The sequence below is a fragment of the Peromyscus eremicus genome, chromosome 22, assembly GCF_949786415.1.
Source record: "Peromyscus eremicus chromosome 22, PerEre_H2_v1, whole genome shotgun sequence".
NCBI classification, from domain to species: Eukaryota; Metazoa; Chordata; class Mammalia; order Rodentia; family Cricetidae; genus Peromyscus; species Peromyscus eremicus.
The window spans coordinates 3835894-3857369 of NC_081437.1; the positions used below are offsets into that span (position 1 = coordinate 3835894).

Genomic DNA, 21476 nt, shown 5'->3' on the forward strand with positions numbered 1-21476 from the left:
TTCAGAGGCAAGCATTTCTCAGCACTCTTCCCCACCCTCCATCTCTTACATCATCTTCTTCTACTTCTGTCTGGGGGCATTTCCTTCAGCTTGATTTTCTTTATTTCTTATTTTTTAACTGCAGAACCTCACTCATTTTTACACCCAACTCTGTTGTTTTTGTTTTGTTTTCTGTTTGTTTTTTCTTTTTCCTTTTCCCACCCTGAGATTTCCAAATTTCAGATCTTTTGTCCTTTAGATGTTATGTCAGCTTTAAAGCTCTTAGGAAGCATCTCGGGTTTTGACAAGTTAATCTCATCTACTACTCACTTTCTTTGGCCTTTTCGTTTGCCTGTATCTCTTTTGCATCATGAAACCTTGCAAAGCCTTTAGCACCATACCTCGCAAATAGTAAGCCCTAAAGAAGTTTCTTCCACCAACAAATTCTTTTCTCTGGTCTCCTATAACTTATAATATATTATGTAATCATGCTTAAATACCTTTACATTTTTAAGTACAGTCAGGGGTGTGTGTGTGTGTGTGTGTGTGTGTGTGTGTGTGTGTGTGTGTGTGTAGACAGACCCTGGCAGCACTTCACTAAAAATCTCTAGGAGGACAAGCATGTACTTAGACAGGGAACAATGGCTTTCAGGAGGCACAATGGACAGTATGAAGGAAAAAGATGAAATGCAAGAAACAGTGGCCCTCAGGGATGCTGCCCAGGCAACACCTGCAGCAGCATCTGAAAGTGCTTTGAAGGCATGGAGAAGCTCCTCGGAATAACTGAATATCCACAGAGCCAAACTCCATGACCTTGAGCCCAGCAGATCTTTTCTGCTGAATGTGATCTTATTCCAAGAGAACTCAAATTATTCTTTTCTGTTGCCAAAAAAACCTCAAAGCTTTCATACCACTTTGTCTTAAGCGATGCCTAAAATGTGCTAAGGCAGCCCACAGGACGGAGACCTCAGCTCACTGCTGAATTTCTTGGAAGCATAGAACTTTCCATTTTGTGCAGAGTTCTGATGTTTCCAAGTTGCATGCCAAGTATAAAAAGGACTTTGACCTGAGGTAGGAAGGGCTGAAGGGCTGCTTCTGTGCCTTTCTTGAATCCGAGCTAGACACAGGAAGGAGAGAATGAGCAGGTGGATGAAGATTGAACACCTTCCGCTCTGGCAAGCCTCACTATTCTCTTCAGGGAAACAAACCCTTCCTCATAAAGTATTTTGGGACCAGCTTTTGTTTTGTGTCTTTTTTTTTTATCCTGAGGCTTCCTCCCATGACCTTCTCCCCTTGACGTGCAATGTCCCTGTTTTTAATGTTTACAGTGAGGTATTTGCTGCCCATATTCTTTTCTTCAGCTTCTGAACAGTTACTAAAGACTCTCTCAGGTAGACATTTAAAGACGGGGAAGATATGCCCCCTTTGAATGTTTGATATTTTTCTAGAAATAACTGAACTCTGTGTGTGTGTGTGTGTGTGTGTGTGTGTGTGTGTAATGAATTCTAAAGAATGGTTGAATTTAAAAGCAATGGATAGTAATTTAACTTAGCTGGTTGGTTTTTTTTTCTGTGTAAAGTTCTGTGCTTTTTCTAATTCTGATAGTGATATGTAGCCCATTATTGCTTGACAGATGATATGACCTTTGGGAGGAGAAGGAGCAATATCAGTAAGCATTCCTAGCTTTTCGTGTTTTCTGAAGGGGTTTTGTATTTGTTCATGCTATTTTACAAAAGGATTAGTGTAGGTAGAGTTTCCTGCCTGGCCTACAGTCAGGACAAATCTCTTTCACCTGCCAGTCCCCCAGCCACTCAGACCCGACCAAGTAAACACAGAGACTTATATTGGTTACAAACTGTATGGCTGTGGCAGGCTCCTTGCTAACTGTTCTTACAGCTTAAATTAATCCATTTCCATTAATCTATGCCTTGCTACATGGCTCGTGGCTTACCAGCATCTTCACATGCTGTTTGTCATGGTGGCGGCTGGCAGTGTCTCTCTGACTCAGCCTTCCACTTCCCAGCTTTATTCTCCTCCTTGTCCCGCCTATACTTCCTGCCTAGCCAATGGCCAATCAGTGTTTTATTTATTGACTAATCAGCAACTCATTTGCCATACAGAACATCCCACAGCAGATTGGTCCTTTAAAAGAAACCTGTGACCAACTCAGATTTGTGTAAAGATTGGACTGATAATGTATACCATGTATGACTTCGAAAGGAGAAAATATAAGCACATTTAAGTGTTCCCACTTAGTCTAAGATTGATCACTAGTTAATCAAGTGATATGAAAGCATGGCAACACTATAAACAAGCAAACCATGTAAAAGCCTAACGCAGCACCAATTTTGTGACTTTTTCATAACTAAATTAATGTAGAGAAGCCATATTATCACACACTACATGTGTAGTCCCTGCAACTCTAAACCCTTTGTTCTCTATCACCCCAGCATATTAGAGTCATCCCAGCAGCCAGCCCAAAGGTAATCTGTTTGGGAATGAACTCAGTTCCAGGCATCACTACTTTTTAAGTCCTTTGGTAGTTTTTTTATTTTAAATTAATAGCCATTTAACTATTAGGTATTTTGTCACATTGCCATAATACATCACCCAATCATTCTACCTCATTCCAAAAGATTCCAAAGATCCATGGCATGTATTTGAATTCATTTTTATTGCAGAAGTCTGAGTAGAAGTAGTCCTGGGTAAATGTGTGCTGTTGAAATGGGCACCTGAATTAGTCAGAACCTAGTGCAAGCCATTCACAAGCTTGCAAGCCTTTGACAAGTTTCTCTGGAAATGAGTCTTCTCTGTGCAGTGAAAATGTTGAGTCTGGGTGATGTGCCATTGGGGGATCACGAAGTCAATTTAGAATCATTTCTATGTTTACCAAAACAGAAGGAGGCAGTATATGTAGGGAGGCCATGTATTGTCTATGGGTCCTGGGTACCTGAGAAGCATGGATGACAAGCTCTTTCATTAGAGGAGCCATGAATTTTTAGAGTTTTGTGATGTGTTGGTCGGAAAGGTACATTGTGTGAGTGGCAGAGGTGAATGCTCCCTGTGTCAAGATTGGATAGAGATTATTTCAAATATTCTTTCACATAGTGCCAAGGCAAATAGTTTCTTAAAGAAATTAACTTGTTTCAATGTGGTATTGGGTTTAATAACAGTAAATGCAAACACAAAAGCATTTGTGCTGGTGAATGTGCAGTGTGTCCTGTCCTTGCACTGTGATATATAAATGAAGGTATTGTTAATTAATTGCAGCCGCTGATGCAAGAGGTGGTATTATTCAGTCAGGCAGAATGTTCTCTGGCCAGTCACATTGCTTTCAAACATAAATGTAGCTATGTGCTCTCTTTTATAATTGTGTTGTTGTAGTCTCACATTTTTTGAGCATTTTGAGCTCATTATTGGGAAGTGAGGTCTTTCCATGAAGGGTAAGCACTTGGGATATACAGAACTCATAAAAAGAAATAAAGAGAGCCCAAAACAAGGAAATAAAAATACATTGAATTTAAAGCTGTACCAAAAAAAATGATAATAGTACATTGAATGATAATGGTGCCTTGAAGTCCAACTGCATATGAACATGAAATACTAGAGCCATGCTAATGCCTGTTAGTCTACCAGTTCTTCCATCCAAACTGCAAGTTTAGAGTAGAAAACTATTAACCGCCAACCTTGCATAATGATGTGCAGACATGATACATTACATGTCTGATAAGCTTGAAAGAAATAGCGTGTAAATGCAGAGATGAATAGACCCGAGCTGTTGAGAAATAACCAAATGTGAATGGCAGAAAGAAAAGTCAATCCTGGATGCCCCATGGGATTGCTGCCTGATGATTTCCCTAGCCAAGGAGGAAAAGGTGAAGAGGACCTGTGCTGATTCCTGACTTTCCAGACTGACCCCCAATGTTGCAAGTTTGTAACTAACCTGTTCACTGCTCTGACTCTCCAGTGTGTGTGTCAGGGTGGGGTTTCTTTGCTCCTCATGAAGCCAAACTGGCCACAAAATTCACCGTAAAGAAAACTATGACAGTTAAATATCAGGAGCTCTACCTCGATATGACGAAACCGGAGCAAGCAGGTTGGGGAAGCGGACAGGCTTCATAGGGCAGGTTCTGAGTTATTCTTACAACCAGGTCTAAAAACCCGGCCTCTGTACTTACCTACAGACACCTGAGCGCACTTTCTCAAGTGTGTGGGCCTTCCGCTTCCAGAAATACCATTTACAATTCCATAACATAATGAGATTTCTAAAAGGTTTCCCAGTTCCCACAAAAGTAGCTGAAATCAGCTGATGTCCCTCATTTCATTGGATCTTGAGATTTAAAATTATTTTACAGATAAAACTTGAAAGGTGATGGCAATACTGTGTACATCCAAGGGAGGGTGTTCTTTTTTTTTTATTCCCCCATATTAAACATATTACAAATTGATGTAATCACATTTGTTCTTTCAGCAAATTGACAACTTGAATGGTATTACTTATTACTTAATATTGAAATTAACTAGAGCTGGATCATGGGACTGACACAATCCCAGAGGGTACCAGAAATTCTTCTTTGGGGAGCTTGAGTTGATCAGAGTTTATTTCTCTCTTAGATGTGATGGTTTAATAACACTGTTTATTCTGGGAGACACCTCAGGAATCTCCATAATAGGTTCAGTGCATTTATACTTAAGCTAGAATTGTGAGAGGATTGAGACAGAAGATTATATCCTTGGGAGAACTGAGAAAAAAAGTTCCCAGATGACATGGAGAACCTGGGATGATAAATACAGTGTTCAGAGTGTTGCTCTATGATCATGCTGAATATGACAGTTATGGCTATGAAAGACACTGGGACCCTCACGTGTAACTAATAAAGGCAGCAGCCATGTCATGTACTTCAGCTAAATCCTCCTTTTTCAAACATCTGAGAATGTTCCCTCCAAAAAAAAAGAAAAGAAGCTCATAAAAAATAGCTGAGCGGTGGTGGCGCACACCTTTAACCCCAGCACTTGGGAGGCAGAGGCAGGTGGATCTCTGTGAGTTCAAGGCCAGCCTGGTCTACAGAGTGAGTTCCAGGACAGGCACCAAAACAGAGAAACCTTGTCTCAAAAAACCAAAAAGAAAAAAAGAAAAAAAAAAGAAAAGAAAGAAACATATTCTGCCGTTAAGTGCTCTAGTTTATACTAGTTTTATTATAAACCAACGTATTGTTTTCATTATCTTAATAAGCTGATAGCAATAAATCAGAAATATAAACCCAGAACCTTGGTAAAAGCTTCTAAGAAGCAGGGGCAGGAATGCTATTACATAAACAACTTGACCTGTTTCAGCATGGTCTCTCATTGTATTAATGCACATGTATTGGCTTCTCTACTAGAGACGTGGAGGATACCAACATAACTTAAGTTCTCTGTCTCTTTTAAGGACTTGCCCTTCTTCTTTTAAATGTGATGGATTCTGATTTGGCACTGTAGGTTTCCTCCATTTAGGTATTAATAGTGTATAGTGTCCCTAGCTCACTTAAGCACAAGTGGAAATGTGGTGGCCATGGCCTATCTGTGTTCATTGAGTCTGCTCACATCTAGAGTACATGATGTGTGTGTGTGTGTGTGTGTGTGTGTGTGTGTGTGTGAGAGAGAGAGAGAGAGAGAGAGAGAGAGAGAGAGAGAGAGAGAGAGTGTGTGTGTGTGTGTGTGTGTGTGTGTGTGTTAACTTTTTAGCCACAGTAGTATATAACTAAAGATATTCTGAGAAAAAACTCCATGAGCCTTTTAAGTTTGTTCGCTAACCACGATGACTTGCCAGACAGTATCAGGAGATATATACCCTGTAGATTTTGCAAGAAGAGAAGTAGTAAGTTTCCAAACCCACTGATAATTCTATTGTAATATTGACTAAAGATGAAACACATTGAGAATAAGAAATCAGCCATTACTCTCAGTGATTTAAAGCCTGGACTCTGCTGGGATGCATATTAAGTAGATATTTGACACATTTACACACTGATCAGATACAGCCATTGCATTTTTCCCTAGGTTTCTTTTTTATGATCAAAAGATACAAAATAATTGAACTGAATGTTTATTCCTTTGTAAAAATGTGGTAGGGCCATATGATGGCTTCTCACATTGCAGCGCAGTAAGAATCTGTTTAGCAATGGAATCTCCACAGTCTACATCAGCATCAATTGGAGGATCCCCTTACAGTACAGAGTATGGCCAGGCATCCTGACACTCAATTTCTCAGAATTTTCACAATCTAGTAATGACACATTCTTCAGGTCACAATATGAATAGTGACAGTTAAGAGGTCATTTTTTTAAACACTTTCATTTCTTTTGTTTGATTTCTTTTCTTTTTTTTATTAAGAAATTTTCTGTTCATTTTACATACCAACCACAGGTGCCCCTCTCCTCCCTCCTATCCCCCCTCAGCCTTCCCCCTCCTACCCACCTCCCATTCCCACCTCCTCCAAGACAAGGACTCCCATGAGTAGTCAGTAGAGCCTGGTACATTCAGTTGAGGCAGGGCCAAGCCCCTCCTCCTGAACCAGGGTTGTGTAAGGTGTCCCACCATAAGCATTGAACCCCAAAAAGCCTGCCCCTACAGCAGGGACGGCTCTTGACCCCACTGCCAGGGGGCCCTTCAGCAGGTCAAGCTAAACAACTGTCTCACCTATGAAGAAGGCCTATTCCAATCTCATGGAGGCTCCACAGCTATAGATCCACAGTTTGTGAGTTCCCACTAGTTTGGTTTGGTTGTCTCTGTATGGTTTCCCATCATGATCTTGATGCCCCTTGCTCATACAATCCCTTTTCTTTCTCTTCAACTGGACTCCTGGAGCTTGGCCTGGTGCTTGGCTGTGGATCTCTGCGTCTGCTTCCATCAGTTACTGGATGGAGACTCTATGATGACAGTTAGGGTATCCACTAATCTGATTACCGGAGTAGGCCAGTTCAGGCTCCTTCTCCACTATTGCTAGTAATCTAAGGTGGAGTCATCCTTGTGGATTCCTGGGAATTTCCCTAGCACCCTGTTTCTCCCTGTTCCCTCGATATCGCCCTCTATCATGGTATCTCTTTCCTTGCTCTCCCACTCTGTCCCTGTTCCAGCTCGACCATCCCATTTTCTTATGTTCTCATCCCCCATCCCATGCCCTCCATTGCCCCCCATCTGTTTGCTCATGCAGATCTATCAATTTCCCCGAACACTTTCATTTCAACCAGTGTTGTCCCATACTCATACTCAGTGAAGTTCTCCACTGTGTTTACATTCCATGACGCCTTTATTTGTATCTACATTAAAAAATTTATTCTATAATTTGGAATGGTTTGCTACAGGGCCAAATATGTGGGTAGTTCGGATGATAAAGATTTAGAACTAGAGGCAGTATTGCTCTGATTCCTGGCTGGGGGTATATTCATTGGCTACTCTTTGAAACTTGATTAAATATTCTAGTCTGTGTTATCATGACCAAGTATGTAATAATGTACTCTCTTGTTTAAAATTATGTCTTCTATATCCACCTCAGAAATGAGGATTGTATACCTCACTTTTCGAATGAATACCTACCTATAAATCTGCTTTAAGAATAATTGTATTCCAAGATTTACCTCTTTCTTGAGTAATCATTTATTGAAATCCGGAGAATTCATAAGTTCATGCAGAAAACCATTTTAAGGCCCATACTTATCAAGCTATGTTTATGTTTTAACATTTATTAATCCCAGGTTAAAATACACAGTCTAGAGGCTGCAGATTCAGCAATTTGGCCTGAGACTGGCGTGGTCACAAACATTGCAGTCCTGAGTACTTTGTGAATGTCAGGGTACTTGCCCATTACTTTCCTTGTATTGCTGCTGGATTCGTATAAAATGTCTGTCATTCCTCAATACAGAGAGGCATGCAGTGTCCGGTTCCCAGCATCTGCTGTTAGTTAACTATTCAAATCACTTTCCCAGTTGGATTTCAAGGGCATCGTACCAGAGTTTTGAAACATTTTTGTTTACTTTGGGTAAAAATGTGCTCAAGTTTAAGCTGCAATCCATTTTTTGGATATGACTAACAGGTTTATATAATGTAATATGACCTGAAGAGGAGTCTAAAGCTGGAATCAACAGCAAGAATTCTATTCTGGTTGTCTCCCCATTGGAAATGCTCCCTTAATTTTGATTTTGGTGTTTTTCATCCTGATAAATGAATGAGAGCATTGATCTAAGTAATATGGACTTTTTTTAACTTGCGTATTTCATTATCTCAAGTATATTTATAAGAATTTGCCTCCTCATTTGTATTATTTCATGGAAATTTGGTTATTTCTTGGTTAATTGCTGTAGGTTTATCTAAGATAATTAAACCTGATTGAATAGTTTGTAAAGTATCTTATTACTGTACAGTAATAGAGGTTAGCCTCAGAACTTATTCATGTTCAATTATATTTAAGAACTATATAATGTTTTAATATCTTGTACTAAGTAATTCTACGAATGAACTACTCTTTCCTTAAATTAGTTATTTTCCTTATAATAATGATTTGAACTTAACTTTATAAAGGGTTATAACAAATAAAATGATGTTAATTTCTGTCTGATTACTTGGAAGAGAGGACTTAATTGGACAGGAATTTCAAGAGGCAAAGTTTACTAGTTTCTGTTTTCTCTTTCTTGTCTGAGACAACCAATCTCATCATTTAATTTAATATTATAAACTTCAAGCAGTTGCCTTTATTAAGTCAAGGATCCTGTTGCTGTGACAGTCTTGTGGACTTGACTTCTGAAGTAGAGAAAGATATGAAGCAGACCTCTCACTCAAATCTTCATTTGTGTGTAGTTGTTTTTATCACTTATTAATTTTGGTTTCTGATTTGTACAGAATGCCATCTTAGACTCACATAGTTATAGTAAAACCTTACAGTTTATATGAGTTGGGATTATATATGAAAAGCAAAGGCATCCAGAGCAATGACATACAATAGAGTCTTGACAACAGAGTGGATCTGAAAGGTCTCCCACAAGTGTAGGCAGTGAGGCCTTGCCCTATTTATTTTTGCTCTTAAAATGTCCAATGCTTTGCTTAGAGATTTTTTGCTTAGTGAAGTTCAGAGGGCTTGAAATTTGTGTAAAAAGGTCAAATTAATGAGATTATACCCCATGTAGGAAGTAAGAAAGGACCATTGCTTGAGAAAATGTGAAGCCATCTGACTTCTTTTTAAGTCCTCTGATAAAGTTGAATCATTGAGTCTTTGTATCGAAAGGGATCCATGTGCTGAACCTACCACCCAGTTTAACATATGGCTTATCTTTAAGGCCATTTCAAATGAGAATTTGTTTTATTTATTTATTTTTTGTTGCTTTTTATCCGATGCAATGTTCAACATGTGACTAATCGTAAGAAAATCTTCATCACATCAAGATCTAATTCTTATCAGTTAGAATAATGTTATTCTTCTGAAGCATTTGATCCCTGGTATAGGAAGATCCTATCACACCCCTCAGGTCTTTCTTCCTTTAGAGAGTTTAAAACATATTTGGGAATTTAATCTAGAAGCATTTTACCATTTCTGGAGATGCCCAGGTATTCTGTCTTGTGGGAAGAGTTCTGAGAGCAGGTCTGACTGACCATGCCGAAGTCCGGAACCATTCACCCTCCTTGGTGCTATCAAGAGTGCAGTCTCTTAGTGTCGTATTCACATTGTTAATTCATCTGCTGTGTCTTCCAGGGAATTTACCCTGTTGTTTCAACATGCTACAGCACTACAGCTGAGAAGTCTTAGTTACTGTTACTATCCCAGATGCTTTTGTGTGGCTCAGATGAGAACTCAGGTTTATTCTACCAAATTTAACTTTGTTCAAGTCAGACTATCAGGAACATATAGAATTCTAATTCTTTTGTTGAACTTTCAGGAAATTAAAAGACAAAGGATTATTTATTTTCATCTAAATTTTGAATGGATAAAAATAGACTAGAATTCAAATCCAATGATACCCTCCTAGGACTCTCCTTTCAAATTTATAGTAACATGAAGAAAATGAACAAAGCTCTTAGACAAATTCTTCATGTATAATCAGCTTATTATTTTCTTAACCTCTGGAACTTTATAATATGTCTATAATTAGTGGTAGTCTATCTTCATCTTGACATCATCAGTTAACACATCGGTATTATATTTGTGGCCACTATATTCTTTGCTAAATCTTATATGCTTGCTATGAAGAGCAAATTATATTTAGGTTATTAATCTATACTGAAAAGTATTTTTAAATGTGACTGTTAAAATATTATTGTTGCTATTGTTTTAGTTTTCATTAATAATTTTACCATCAGTATGTAATCTTATATCACTCTTTTAATGAAGAAGATAATTTTTTATGTTTAATCTTCATTCATTTTTATTTATGATTTTTTTCTATGTACTGTATGTGTGTGGGTACCCTCAGACATAGAAGAGGGATATTTTAACCCCTGAAACTATAATTATATGTGGTTGTGAGCTGTCTAGTATGGGTGCTGTGACTCAAACCAGGTCCTTGGGAAGATCAGCAAGTGCTTTTAAATGATGAATCAATTGTCCTCAGCTCCAAGAAGAAAATATTTGATTAGGATAATTTAGTTTGTGCTTAGTCATCTAGATAATTTAAATTAATATTGAAAACAGTGTATATACCAAGGACTGCACAATCATAAACACATAACTGAATTTTTGTACTCTGAGCTTACCAATACCCCAACTAAGAGCAGACTCTCCCCAACTCTAACAAAGGGAGCTATTACTTCAATTTATAGTGTCAAAGAATGCTACTTGCTCGTGCTTTACACTTTCTTATGCATAGAACCAGAAGACCATTACACTCTGTGTCTGGCTCTTTCATTGTTGTTGGCTTTGCTTCACATTATTACTTTTAGATTTACCCATATTATATCATACCGTATATGGATGATCAACCTGAGGTCATAGGTTCTCTGTGCCATTTAATACCTCACCAAGATGTGGGGACTTGAGGCACTTACATAGAATCTGAATAGATGCTTCCCTCATTCTTAAACCATGAACTCTTACTGCCAAGACATGTTCACAAACACATTGTTGTGTTTTTTCATCATCTCAGAATGCTACTCCACACTCCTTTCCACCAGTGACATGGCGTTATCAGGCAGTGACTGGGTTTATAGGCAAGAGGCTGGGTTCTAGCCTTCTGCTACTGTGCATCTTATGACGTGGACAGTCATTCAGATCCTGTAGAGTTCATTGTCTTAAGTAACATACATGGAAGGGTAGAGTCAGAAGAGTGCCTCTAAAGCATCTCCAGTTCAGAGATCTATTCAGAGTGATGGTGACCTGTTAGAATTTCGATAATTTCCTAAAAGTCTAGTTCACCATCTGTGAAATTGCCATGGGATCACAGTGTCGGTCATTTTTCAATCAATAGTGGAGAAGAATAAATCTATCAATAGCTTTGTCAAAATTTGGAGTTTTTCTTAACTTTTTAGTTGTTGTCAGTTTTTTGGCTATGAAATGATGTTTGAATATAAGTTGATTTCTCCATATCTGTTTTAATGAAATTATCCATTTACATTATTTATATAGTTATCCAGGAAGCTGTCCATTTACTCTGCTCATTTTCTCCATCATTTGTCTTTTTAGCATTCATTTGTTCGAGAGCTTCTTGGATGCTGTGTTGTAATTCTTTGTGATTGATATGAAATGAAAATACTTTTCTTAGGTTTTTATTTCATTTCTTACACTTTTGTGGTATTAGTGATAAATGGATTTTGTTATTTTGATTTGGATTAATCAACATTTTAGTGCCATTGTATAGACTTTTATGTCACAGCTTACTGCCATAAGAAAATTTTACAAATATCCCATCGTAATTTTAGCCTTAGATGAGCTAGAATTGATTGGTTTCATTGTGTTTGTGTAGATAACTAGATAACTTTAATCCCAGCACTATTTATTAACTAATGGTCCTGTTGTTCCTCCTTACCTTAAATGCAAAACTTAATATAGATTATTTCCATATTTTTATTTATTTATTTATTTATTTATTTATTTATTTATTTATTTATTTATTTATTTTGGTTTTTCGAGACAGGGTTTCTTTGTGTAGCTTTGCGCCTTTCCTGGAACTCGCTTTGTAGACCAGGCTGGCCTCGAACTCACAGAGATCCGCCTGGTTCTGCCTCCCGAGTGCTGGGATTAAAGGCGTGCTCCACCACCGCCCGGCTAGAGCTGTTTTTATATTGTTTATCTTTATCTTTCTGTCTGTCTCAATCCATTCTCTTAGTTGCCATAAAATTCTTGTGTCTACTACTACAACAAGTTGCCAAACCTCCTTCTCTGGCATATCTTGGCAATTTTGACTACTTTGGTTTTCCTGTAGAACTTGTAACATCAACTTCTTACATCAATTTAAAAATCCATTGGGAATTTAGTTAAATTTTTACTAAATCTATAGTCTTCCTTAAATTTGTTGAAACTGTTTTCTAGCCTATAAGGAACCTTGTGGCCTTTCTAAGACATATTACTTAAGCCCGACACTTGGGTGGATCATTTTTTGTCCTTCCAGTTATGAAAGCATAATTTGCTAATATGCCATTATTGTCTTTAGTTGTAATCTTTACAATGTTCACATGCTTTGCTAGTTCACAGTGCTAGCTGTGGCTTGCAGTGTGGTATTGAATTGAGATGATAATTGGAATCTTTGCCTCCCCCCACCCCCCTACCCCCAGTTTTGATCTTGAAGAGAGGATTTCCCTTTTCAAAATCAAATGTGCTGTAGGTTTTAGAATATTTACCACACACTTATTCCACTGGGGAGAGAACAAGGTAGATGGGTGCCACTTACCAGCATTACCAGGTACTCTCTCTGCCTTTGCCTTATAGACTCAGACCAGTCCTGAAGGATCAGTTTCACTAATGGCCTCAGACACTGAAAGCTTTAAAAGATGTGTAATTTCCTTCAGTGACATGACAGCTACCAGGTGATCAAAATGAGATCTAAATGCACATTTTGGTGGTGCCCAGTATTGAAACTGTTGTCATATTAAACTCCCCAGAGACTCAGATAGCTCCACTAAATCATTCTGACGCGGGAATTAGGTCTGCTGTGTTTATTGCGCATCACTAAAAAGCAGCACTGGATCTACTACATGGGAGGTGCTCAGTTACCTTTAAATGTATGAAATAAGGCAACGTCTTACTATGAGTTGGTTTGTGTTTCCTGTGACTCTCAATTAGAATTTGCTCTGTTTTCCATGAATACTAGACTTCACTATTCGTTTACCAGTGGTCACTGAGGATGCTGACAGGGCTAGTGACATGGTCTACCAATGTGTAGTAGCCACTTCAAGAAAGTGGGGACATCTGGCTTTGAAGAGATGAAACCTTGAATTGAGCTCTGACTCTATGACATGAACTAAACTAGCAAATGATAGTAGTCCTGAAAAACCATTGCCTTGGGAGGCTTGCTGGCACATAGCTGTAATCCTAGTGCTCAGGAGGCTGAGGCAGGAGGATTGTTAGCTGGAGGCCAGTCTGACCTACATAGTGACTACCTCAGACAAAACACAACTAGACCAGAGAAGGGGAAAACTCAGACTCATTCTGGTTTCTGAATATTCCAATGTGCTAATAGAGAAGCTGTGTTACCAGCAAGACAGATTTTTTCCCCTTTGGTAGCGCTTATCATTCTCTTTATAGATTGTCACAAGCTGATCTCTAACCATAAGGCCTCTTTTGTTGTTGTTGCTTTGTACTTTTGTTTGTTTGCGATGCTTTTTATTTGTTTGCATGTATTTCGGCACATTACCATCATTGCTTGGGAAGTCTTGGGCACATTTGATTTATATCTTCCTTCCATTGCCTTACTTTGCTGCTGGGAGAAGACTGTTCTTCCCAAATGGCCACATTTCTGTTTGATCTGTCTGGCATGTGGTGGGACCCACATTGTAACTTCTAAATATACTAAAGACTGAGCTATGGACAGAATGTTGAGACTTCATTTGCATGCTGCCCCTATGATGTTGTTCTGGATCTCTTACCAGTTTCATAGCAGCCAGCCCTACCATCTGCTCGGTGAAACCAGGGAATGAGCTAACCATCCAGCTGACTGCAGCAGACTTTTTATAACTACCCCCTCCATGAGGGAGGGAGTACATACATACTCAATAGGAGATTGGTTTATTCCCAGATCAAATTCCTTCTTTACCCCTTACTGAAAAAAAAAAAAAAGTTGCATGGTCTTTCAGTGATGAAAATGCTTGGATCTTCATTGAGAAAGATCTTTGAATATAAATATCTTCCTGAAAACTAATTCCTCAGTTGGATGGTACAAATGTGGCCGACATTGGAGTCCATTGTTATCAGCAGACAGGACTCATCCAATATGCATTCAGGGTACCTGATTCATGCCCTAAAGATAACACAGAGCTGCCTTGTCTGATCAGAGCTCTTACAGTGATACTTAAAAATTAATTGAATTTTCAAGAATGTCACTTTTAGCTACTGTAGTTGATGACCCAATACCTGAAGTGGTTTATTGAAAGTATACTGCCACCTACAGCACCATCTGAGTCTTTGAGGGGCATTTGTCCTGAATGTTTGTTAAGTAGAGTTCATTAGCTGTTACATTTATTAAGGTCTGCTGATGTGTTGTGCACTGACTGACTTTGGCCTGTGTGTCTGTTTTCTTCTAGGAAAAGAAGAGTACATTGCCACCTTCAAGGGATCTGAATACTTCTGCTACGACCTGTCACAAAACCCCATTCAAAGCAGCAGTGACGAAATAACCCTGTCCTTTAAAACTCTTCAGAGGAATGGACTCATGCTTCACACAGGGAAATCGGCTGATTATGTCAATCTCGCCTTGAAAAATGGAGCTGTCTCTCTGGTCATTAATTTGGGATCAGGGGCCTTTGAAGCGCTCGTGGAGCCTGTGAATGGAAAGTTTAATGATAATGCCTGGCATGATGTGAAAGTCACCAGGAATCTGCGTCAGGTAACAATGCAGTGGATACGCCAGTAACTGCCTTTGTTTCTTGCTACAGCTGTGCCTGTGGTACCTACAGCTGTGTGTGTGGTGCTTGAGAATCCCAACCACACGAAACAGGGCCCAGAGGTGCTCACAGATTAGCTTTTTCTTCTGAGACGAATCTTCCTGCCATACTTGAGCAGGGGCATATCTAGAAAGTTCTGGGGGGCCAAAGGCTATTTTAATACAGTGATATGTGATTAGATTCCAGAGGGCTGCGAGGAGATCCCTGCGACCTGCCCTTCCTGTAATGTGTGTGATTTTGTTGTAGTTTTGATTTTTTTGTTTGTTTAATTTAAAATTATAGTTTTCATAGAGGTCATTTTGAAGCATGCACATTTGGGTCATTAAATCACAGTTCCTTTTTTGTGGTTTAAAAAAGAATTTTTTTTTTTTTTGTCACTTGAGATTTTTATCAATCCCTACTCCCTCCTCTTCCCACCCCAAAATGGGAAAATAAAATGTCCCTGAGGGGAAAAGTTAAATCTTGGGTGTAACCTATATTCTGAAGTTTTTGTTTATGAAGATGTTTTTGTTTTAGCAAAGATACTTTGACTTAAACTACAAAGGTCACTTCATCCTCTAGGTGCCCACTTCTATTAGAATCTCTCTCTCTATATATATATATATATATTTATTTGTAAATTCTTACACAAGTCTATATATGAGAAAAATACCCACACTTTACAGAATCTATGGGTCTATATATACTGTATGTTTTTAATGAGACATATTACAGTATATGCCAAAAGCAGACTAGATTGTTCTTATATTTTTATCATTGTGAGTTTTGATTATCTGAAATTTTATATTATAATGTATCATTTCTAAAGTGTTGACAGTGACTAATTTTTTTGAATGGTAAATGCTAATCTCAAACTAACATCCTTAACGTATTTGTTGTTTCTCTGAACAGTTGCAGAATGACCGATTGTCTCTGGTTTTCCTTTACTAAAAACGGCCCTCTCTTTTCTGAGCTGTTAACTAACCTTTTCCTTCCCGCTTCTGAAAGGCTTCAGCTATCTGAGCTAGAGAAGCAAAAAAGGAGCTTAGGAGCAGAGATTTAGTATAATTGAGGCAGACAAGCAAAACTTAACGATTCTGAGAGTCTCCGAGGCCTTTCAGATGCCCATGGACACGGGAGGAGCCACGTGCTTCCCACTGCTCTGGGGGAGGGCTACCCATAGTCAGCATAGCATGGGTTGGTTTCCTGTTAGTCTGTCTCTTTGGTTTTCCGTTTTCTTTTTTTTTTTTTCTTTTTTTCTCTCACATACTCACCAAGAGACTGGAGGCTCATTTGAGATGAGCACAGAAGGAAGGGTGGGTCTGGAGGAGCCCACTTTCTAGATTTGCCTTTGCTCAGGTTACAAAGCCAGTTGAGAATGCGTAGCTCCAAGAAAACAGACATTCCGCAGCCAGGGTGCATGTGTGGCAGGCAGATTACAAACAAGTCCATTCTACTCATTGCGTGTGTCAGGATCTTTGCTCTGTTTCATTGCAGTATACTGTGACCCTAAAGTCCATCAATATGACCGAAGGAAGTTTTGGAGTTGAGGAGGAGTCCTTGTGTGCTGTAAAATTGAGTAGCAGGGCAATGCCAACTGATTCCTACTAATTGGCTGGGGCTGGGTGTGGGTGTGGAGGGGGGACTATGATGGGCTAGGGTGACAATGGCCAGCTAATAGGCTTCAGGCCTTTAAAGGAATCCCTTGTAGATGTTTACAATGGCTCTCAGTTGTCCTCAGGAAGACAAAAGGAACATTGCCTTGTGTCTGTTTCTGTCTAGTGGCAAGAGATGAACAAGGGCAGGAAAAGACTATCTCCTCTGTGGGAGGCCTATTTGTTAGTCTGCTTTTTTCTTGTAAAATTTTTTTGCCCTTTTTCTATGTTACTAACATGCTTAATAACTAACATGTCATTCATGGAATGTTTCATTCTACTAACCGTTACCTGAATCAAAAAATTGTACTAACATGGTAGAGACCATCATATTTTTTAAGTAACGATCGTTATTCTGTTCACAGTTTTTAATTTCCTTTCTCCCCCCTTCTCCACAAAGCACTCAGGCATTGGACACGCTATGGTAAACAAACTACATTGTTCGGTAGATATCATTCTAATTGTTTCTTATTTTGGGTTTGCCGTGTGTTTTCTTTCTTTCTTTTAACTGTAGACATCATTAACAAAAGAGGAACTGCGGTTGGTACTCTTCTGCTTACCTTGACCTCCTTCTTTTCATCTGTTGTTGACTTTCTTATTTTTTACCTGTTCCTGTCAACTTCTGTTTTCGAACTCACCTGTAGGGGCATCGTTAACGTTTCGAACGTTTTTTTGCATCCAGCTGTGGTTAACACGAGATAAGAAAAATGGTGGCTGGCCCGAGTGACCGCAGGCTCAGCCAGTCTCTAACCATTCATGATGCATGGCATGGAAACTTGGTTTGGGAATGTTGGAGATGCCACACCCACTCATCTTTCCGTCATCACTAAGCAGTTATCTTTCTCCTTTGGTTCTCCCCGTCTTCTTTCCTTTCCTTTCTGAACGGTCTGTACCTCCTGCATGCGCATCGCCAGTGCTGCTCCCCTGGTTGTTTTGCCGCCTCCTTTTCCCTCAGCATGCCTCAGGCACTTGCATGCTCAACAACTGCTGCTCAGTAGTGCAAACAGTGCCGTTGCTGGACATAGCTTGCGCCTTTTCCGTTAACAAGGTGCACGTTGTGATTAGTGAATAACAGACGACTAAACTTTACTAATACGTACACCAGCCAAACTAACCTAGGAGGCATTTTACTAACACCATTTTTGTGTCTGCTAAATAACTTTTGAGTTGCAGCAGGGATGATGCTGACACTAGTTCAATGATCAGTTAACTCTCTAACTAGTTTAGAACTCTCAGGGCCAGCTGAATAGAATCCAAGAATAAACCTCAAACAGACATGAAAATGGGTTCCGCCATAGGGCTAAAACTGAAAACCAAACAAACAGAAAAAAAAAAAAGCAAAACAAAACAAAACAAAAAAGCAAAACAAAAACTAAAATAAACAAAACACAAACAGGCATACCCCAGGACTGTAGCATCTAGGTCTGAGTATAGCGTGTCCTTTCCCTGTGCTTTGTTATCTAGGTGACCATATCAGTGGATGGGATTCTTACCACAACGGGCTACACGCAGGAAGACTATACCATGCTGGGGTCTGATGACTTTTTCTATGTTGGAGGCAGTCCCAGCACCGCCGACCTGCCAGGGTCCCCAGTCAGCAACAACTTCATGGGCTGTCTCAAAGAGGTAACTATCAACAGCATGGAATCATCCTTAACTCACGATCTCATCTTTGCAGATCCGGACTGAGGGCTCCTTCAGGAAGATCTGATGTTCCCAGAGGGAATGGCACAACCTTAAACACTTCAGCCTTGTGTTGTTTATGCAGAATGGGGGGTAAAGGCAGCTCACACTCCATGCTGGGGAACTGAGCTCTGCTTCCCACAGTGGGTCTTTTCCTGGAGAGCTTGGTATGTCTGCTGTAAGAGGGCGTCAAACAGAAAGAGATTTGGATCTAAAGCTGTACTAAGGGCTAATTGTTTCCAGCTAACTCTCTGGGGTATTGTCCGTACTGTGGAGGCTTTTTGAGAGTTAAAGGGGAAAAAGAGAGAAAGAAAAAAAAAAAAAGCTAAAAGGGAAGGGGAAGACACATATAGTGAAGCCAAAACCTAAAACGAAAATGAGGCTGCACAATGAAACAGCTCTGTTGCTACATTTTAACCGTGTCCTGAAGGTGGGAGAGCTGTGTCTTTTGTGATCTGGTAAGTGGACATGATATTTACCTGAGGAAAACCAGAGCTGAGGAGAGCAATTTCGTCCTCCATTCTCAGCTGTCAGTGTCTGCTGTAAATTTTTATAAGATTGCAATTTGTGGGGAAAGACCAGAAGGGCCTTGAATTTCAATTTTATATTCTATATGAGCTAGATTTTTTTTTTAAATCTATTCAGTCACCATAAATTTTGTTTTGTGGATATTGGAGCATAAAGTTCTCCCCTTGTTGCATGGTGGTAATGAGACAATGTAGACTTTTACAATCTAAATTGGAGTAATTATGAACTTGCTAGTTATTTAGGCACAACAATCGCTACTAACAAGCAATGCTGTAGTTTGTTTTGTTGTAAAGAAAATGTAATCCTGTAAACTTGATTGTATTATTTTTATTTTATATTTATTTTTCACTCAACATTGAAAAAGTCACTACTTTGTGCTAAGTCATCATTACATGCCTTCAAATTGCCGCAGCTGTTTCTGTGTGTGTGTGTGTGTGTGTGTGTGTGTGTGTGTGTGTGTGTGTGTGTATGAGAGAGACAGAGAGACAGAGACAGACAGACAGACGGACAGACAGACAGACTGAGACAGAGACAGAGAAAAATAGCCCCCAAGGGGGATTCAGAACTGCTATAGTATAACAAGTCTTGCAACTTTCAAGGGCAGAATGGATCCATACTTCAGGGTGAGAGACATTGCCTCTCAGAGAATGAATATTACTCTCTGAAGATAGAAAATATGCCCTAAGAAAATCTGCGTTAAGCTCCATAGGCAATAACAAACTAACAAAATAATAATTATCATTATGATAAAAACAGTATTATCATTTTCAAAGTCCTTTGTGTTTAGCACTGTCCCGAAGCTGTCCAGTGATCCTCACAATATAGGTAGTGATTCACTATCTTTGTTTCTCAAACAAAGAAACTGAGGCTCAGAACAGGTAAGTTGCTTGCAGGAAGAACCACAACACTTAGGTATTAAAAACTGAAGCCCGATTTCCTAGTCCTCTGTGCTGGTAATCACCATAGTTCACCATGTCCTAGAAGTATAGGTCACTGACACTGAAGATTGTACAGACAAGCTCTCAATTTCATTAAAAGCAGAATCGAGGTTTAGAAATGTATAATGCAGTATCAGAATGTATGGCCAATGTGCTCATTTGAGTTGGAAACAGGCTGAGCTGAGTGTGAGCTCCAGTGGCCAAGGAAGACATGGAAGGCAAACCTGTGACCTGGATTCACATGATTTGGACAGGCAGGAGATGGATAAAGTAGTTCAGATCCGGGAAAGTCAGAGTCATTGCATACTTTGACTTCACAGGGAGACTCCTAAAACCCTTTTCTGGTCGTTTCTAAGTACTCACACCAGGTGTTCATCTCCACTATGTGGTCAGCCCACAGGCCAAGCTTTATCTATAAAGCGTGATACTTGGGTTAAACAGGAAAAAGGTCCAGAGTTCAAGGACTTTTAGCAGGAATGTAAATCTAGCTGAAGAGCATCTTTGGGCATCCTGTGGAAAATGAGGGTGTCTGAGATACTGGGTTCCTCTGAGACCTGTGACATTCTGCCAGTTCTCCGGTGAGCAAGCACATTGTTGTGTATGTGAAGCTGCAGTGAACTCCCTTCTCCAGAAATAATGGTTTCAAATTAAGTGTGCGTCAGACCAACATCTCTACTGTTTAAATGCCATACACTGATATAGCTCAGCATTCGTCTTTGTGTGTTAACAGTTCAATCACAAAGAATATGACAGAAAGAAAAAAAAATGTAAAAAATAAAGCCACATGGTCTTTCAAGTATCCCTTAGCTAGAAGCCAGTGAGTGCAGAAAAGTGGGTTCATTCTCGCTCCCCTTTCTGTAGATTTTACACACAAATCCTTCCTACATGTAGGGTGGGCCCCACCCACCTTTCTGCTTTCCATAGCCTGGGGAATTTGTTTGGAGTAAGTGCTATGAGGTTTTGCAGTCTTGTGTGAGGTGTTTCACTTGTTTCCTCCCAAGATGGAGGGGTTGGAAAATTACAGATACAATCAGTTTATAAAATAAAACTACTCCATTGGGGGGCTCTTTGATGGTTCATTCATAGCTTCTACCTACATTTGGATCGTCTTTTATAATAGCCTGCTCTTCCTGTTTCTGAAAGGAAATAGTGAAAAGACACCATGGATTTTTGAGCTAAATCACCTTTCTATGGGAAGGTCAGCTTTGTAGAGTTTGTGAATAGAGAGGAATATGCTAATATTCATTCTCTTGTTTGTTTTCCTAAACCCTGGCTTAGAGTTCTTAGCCTATAGCATATTCCATTCCTAATTCCTTAATTACAACTTCATTTATTGGCTTATTATATTTTTATTTCCAATCCAGTACATCATACCCCTTTGTTAGTCACTCCTGTAGGAGGATCTAAGGGCACCTAGTCTGAAGCCACAGAGGACACTCTGGAGTAGGAATCATCCTGACAATCATTCTCTAAGTCTGATTGCTTTGAAAGTAGAGAAGCAGATATAGAGGAGGCGGTGCTGGGGAGCAGTGAAGGAGAACACAGGATCAGCACCCAGTGTTCAGACAGATAACCTGTCTGCCTGGATGATGATGGCCTCATTGTGATCCATGCCAATTACCATAAACCTAGAGATGACCAGCTACATTTACTAGTT

At 39.4% G+C, this 21476-nt stretch overlaps 1 protein-coding gene across 1 annotated transcript in view; it reads left to right on the forward strand.

The window, feature by feature from the left end:
- The first annotated feature begins 639 nt into the window (after positions 1-639).
- LOC131897733 (neurexin-1) overlaps positions 640-21476 on the forward strand; it is a 164952-nt gene continuing 144115 nt past the window's right edge. Inside the window, exons 1-4 of the mRNA XM_059248723.1 lie at positions 640-727; positions 14677-14978; positions 17071-17094; positions 18135-18296. Of these exons, the coding sequence (XP_059104706.1) occupies positions 640-727; positions 14677-14978; positions 17071-17094; positions 18135-18296 (576 nt within the window). The remainder of the gene's footprint in view (positions 728-14676; positions 14979-17070; positions 17095-18134; positions 18297-21476) is intronic.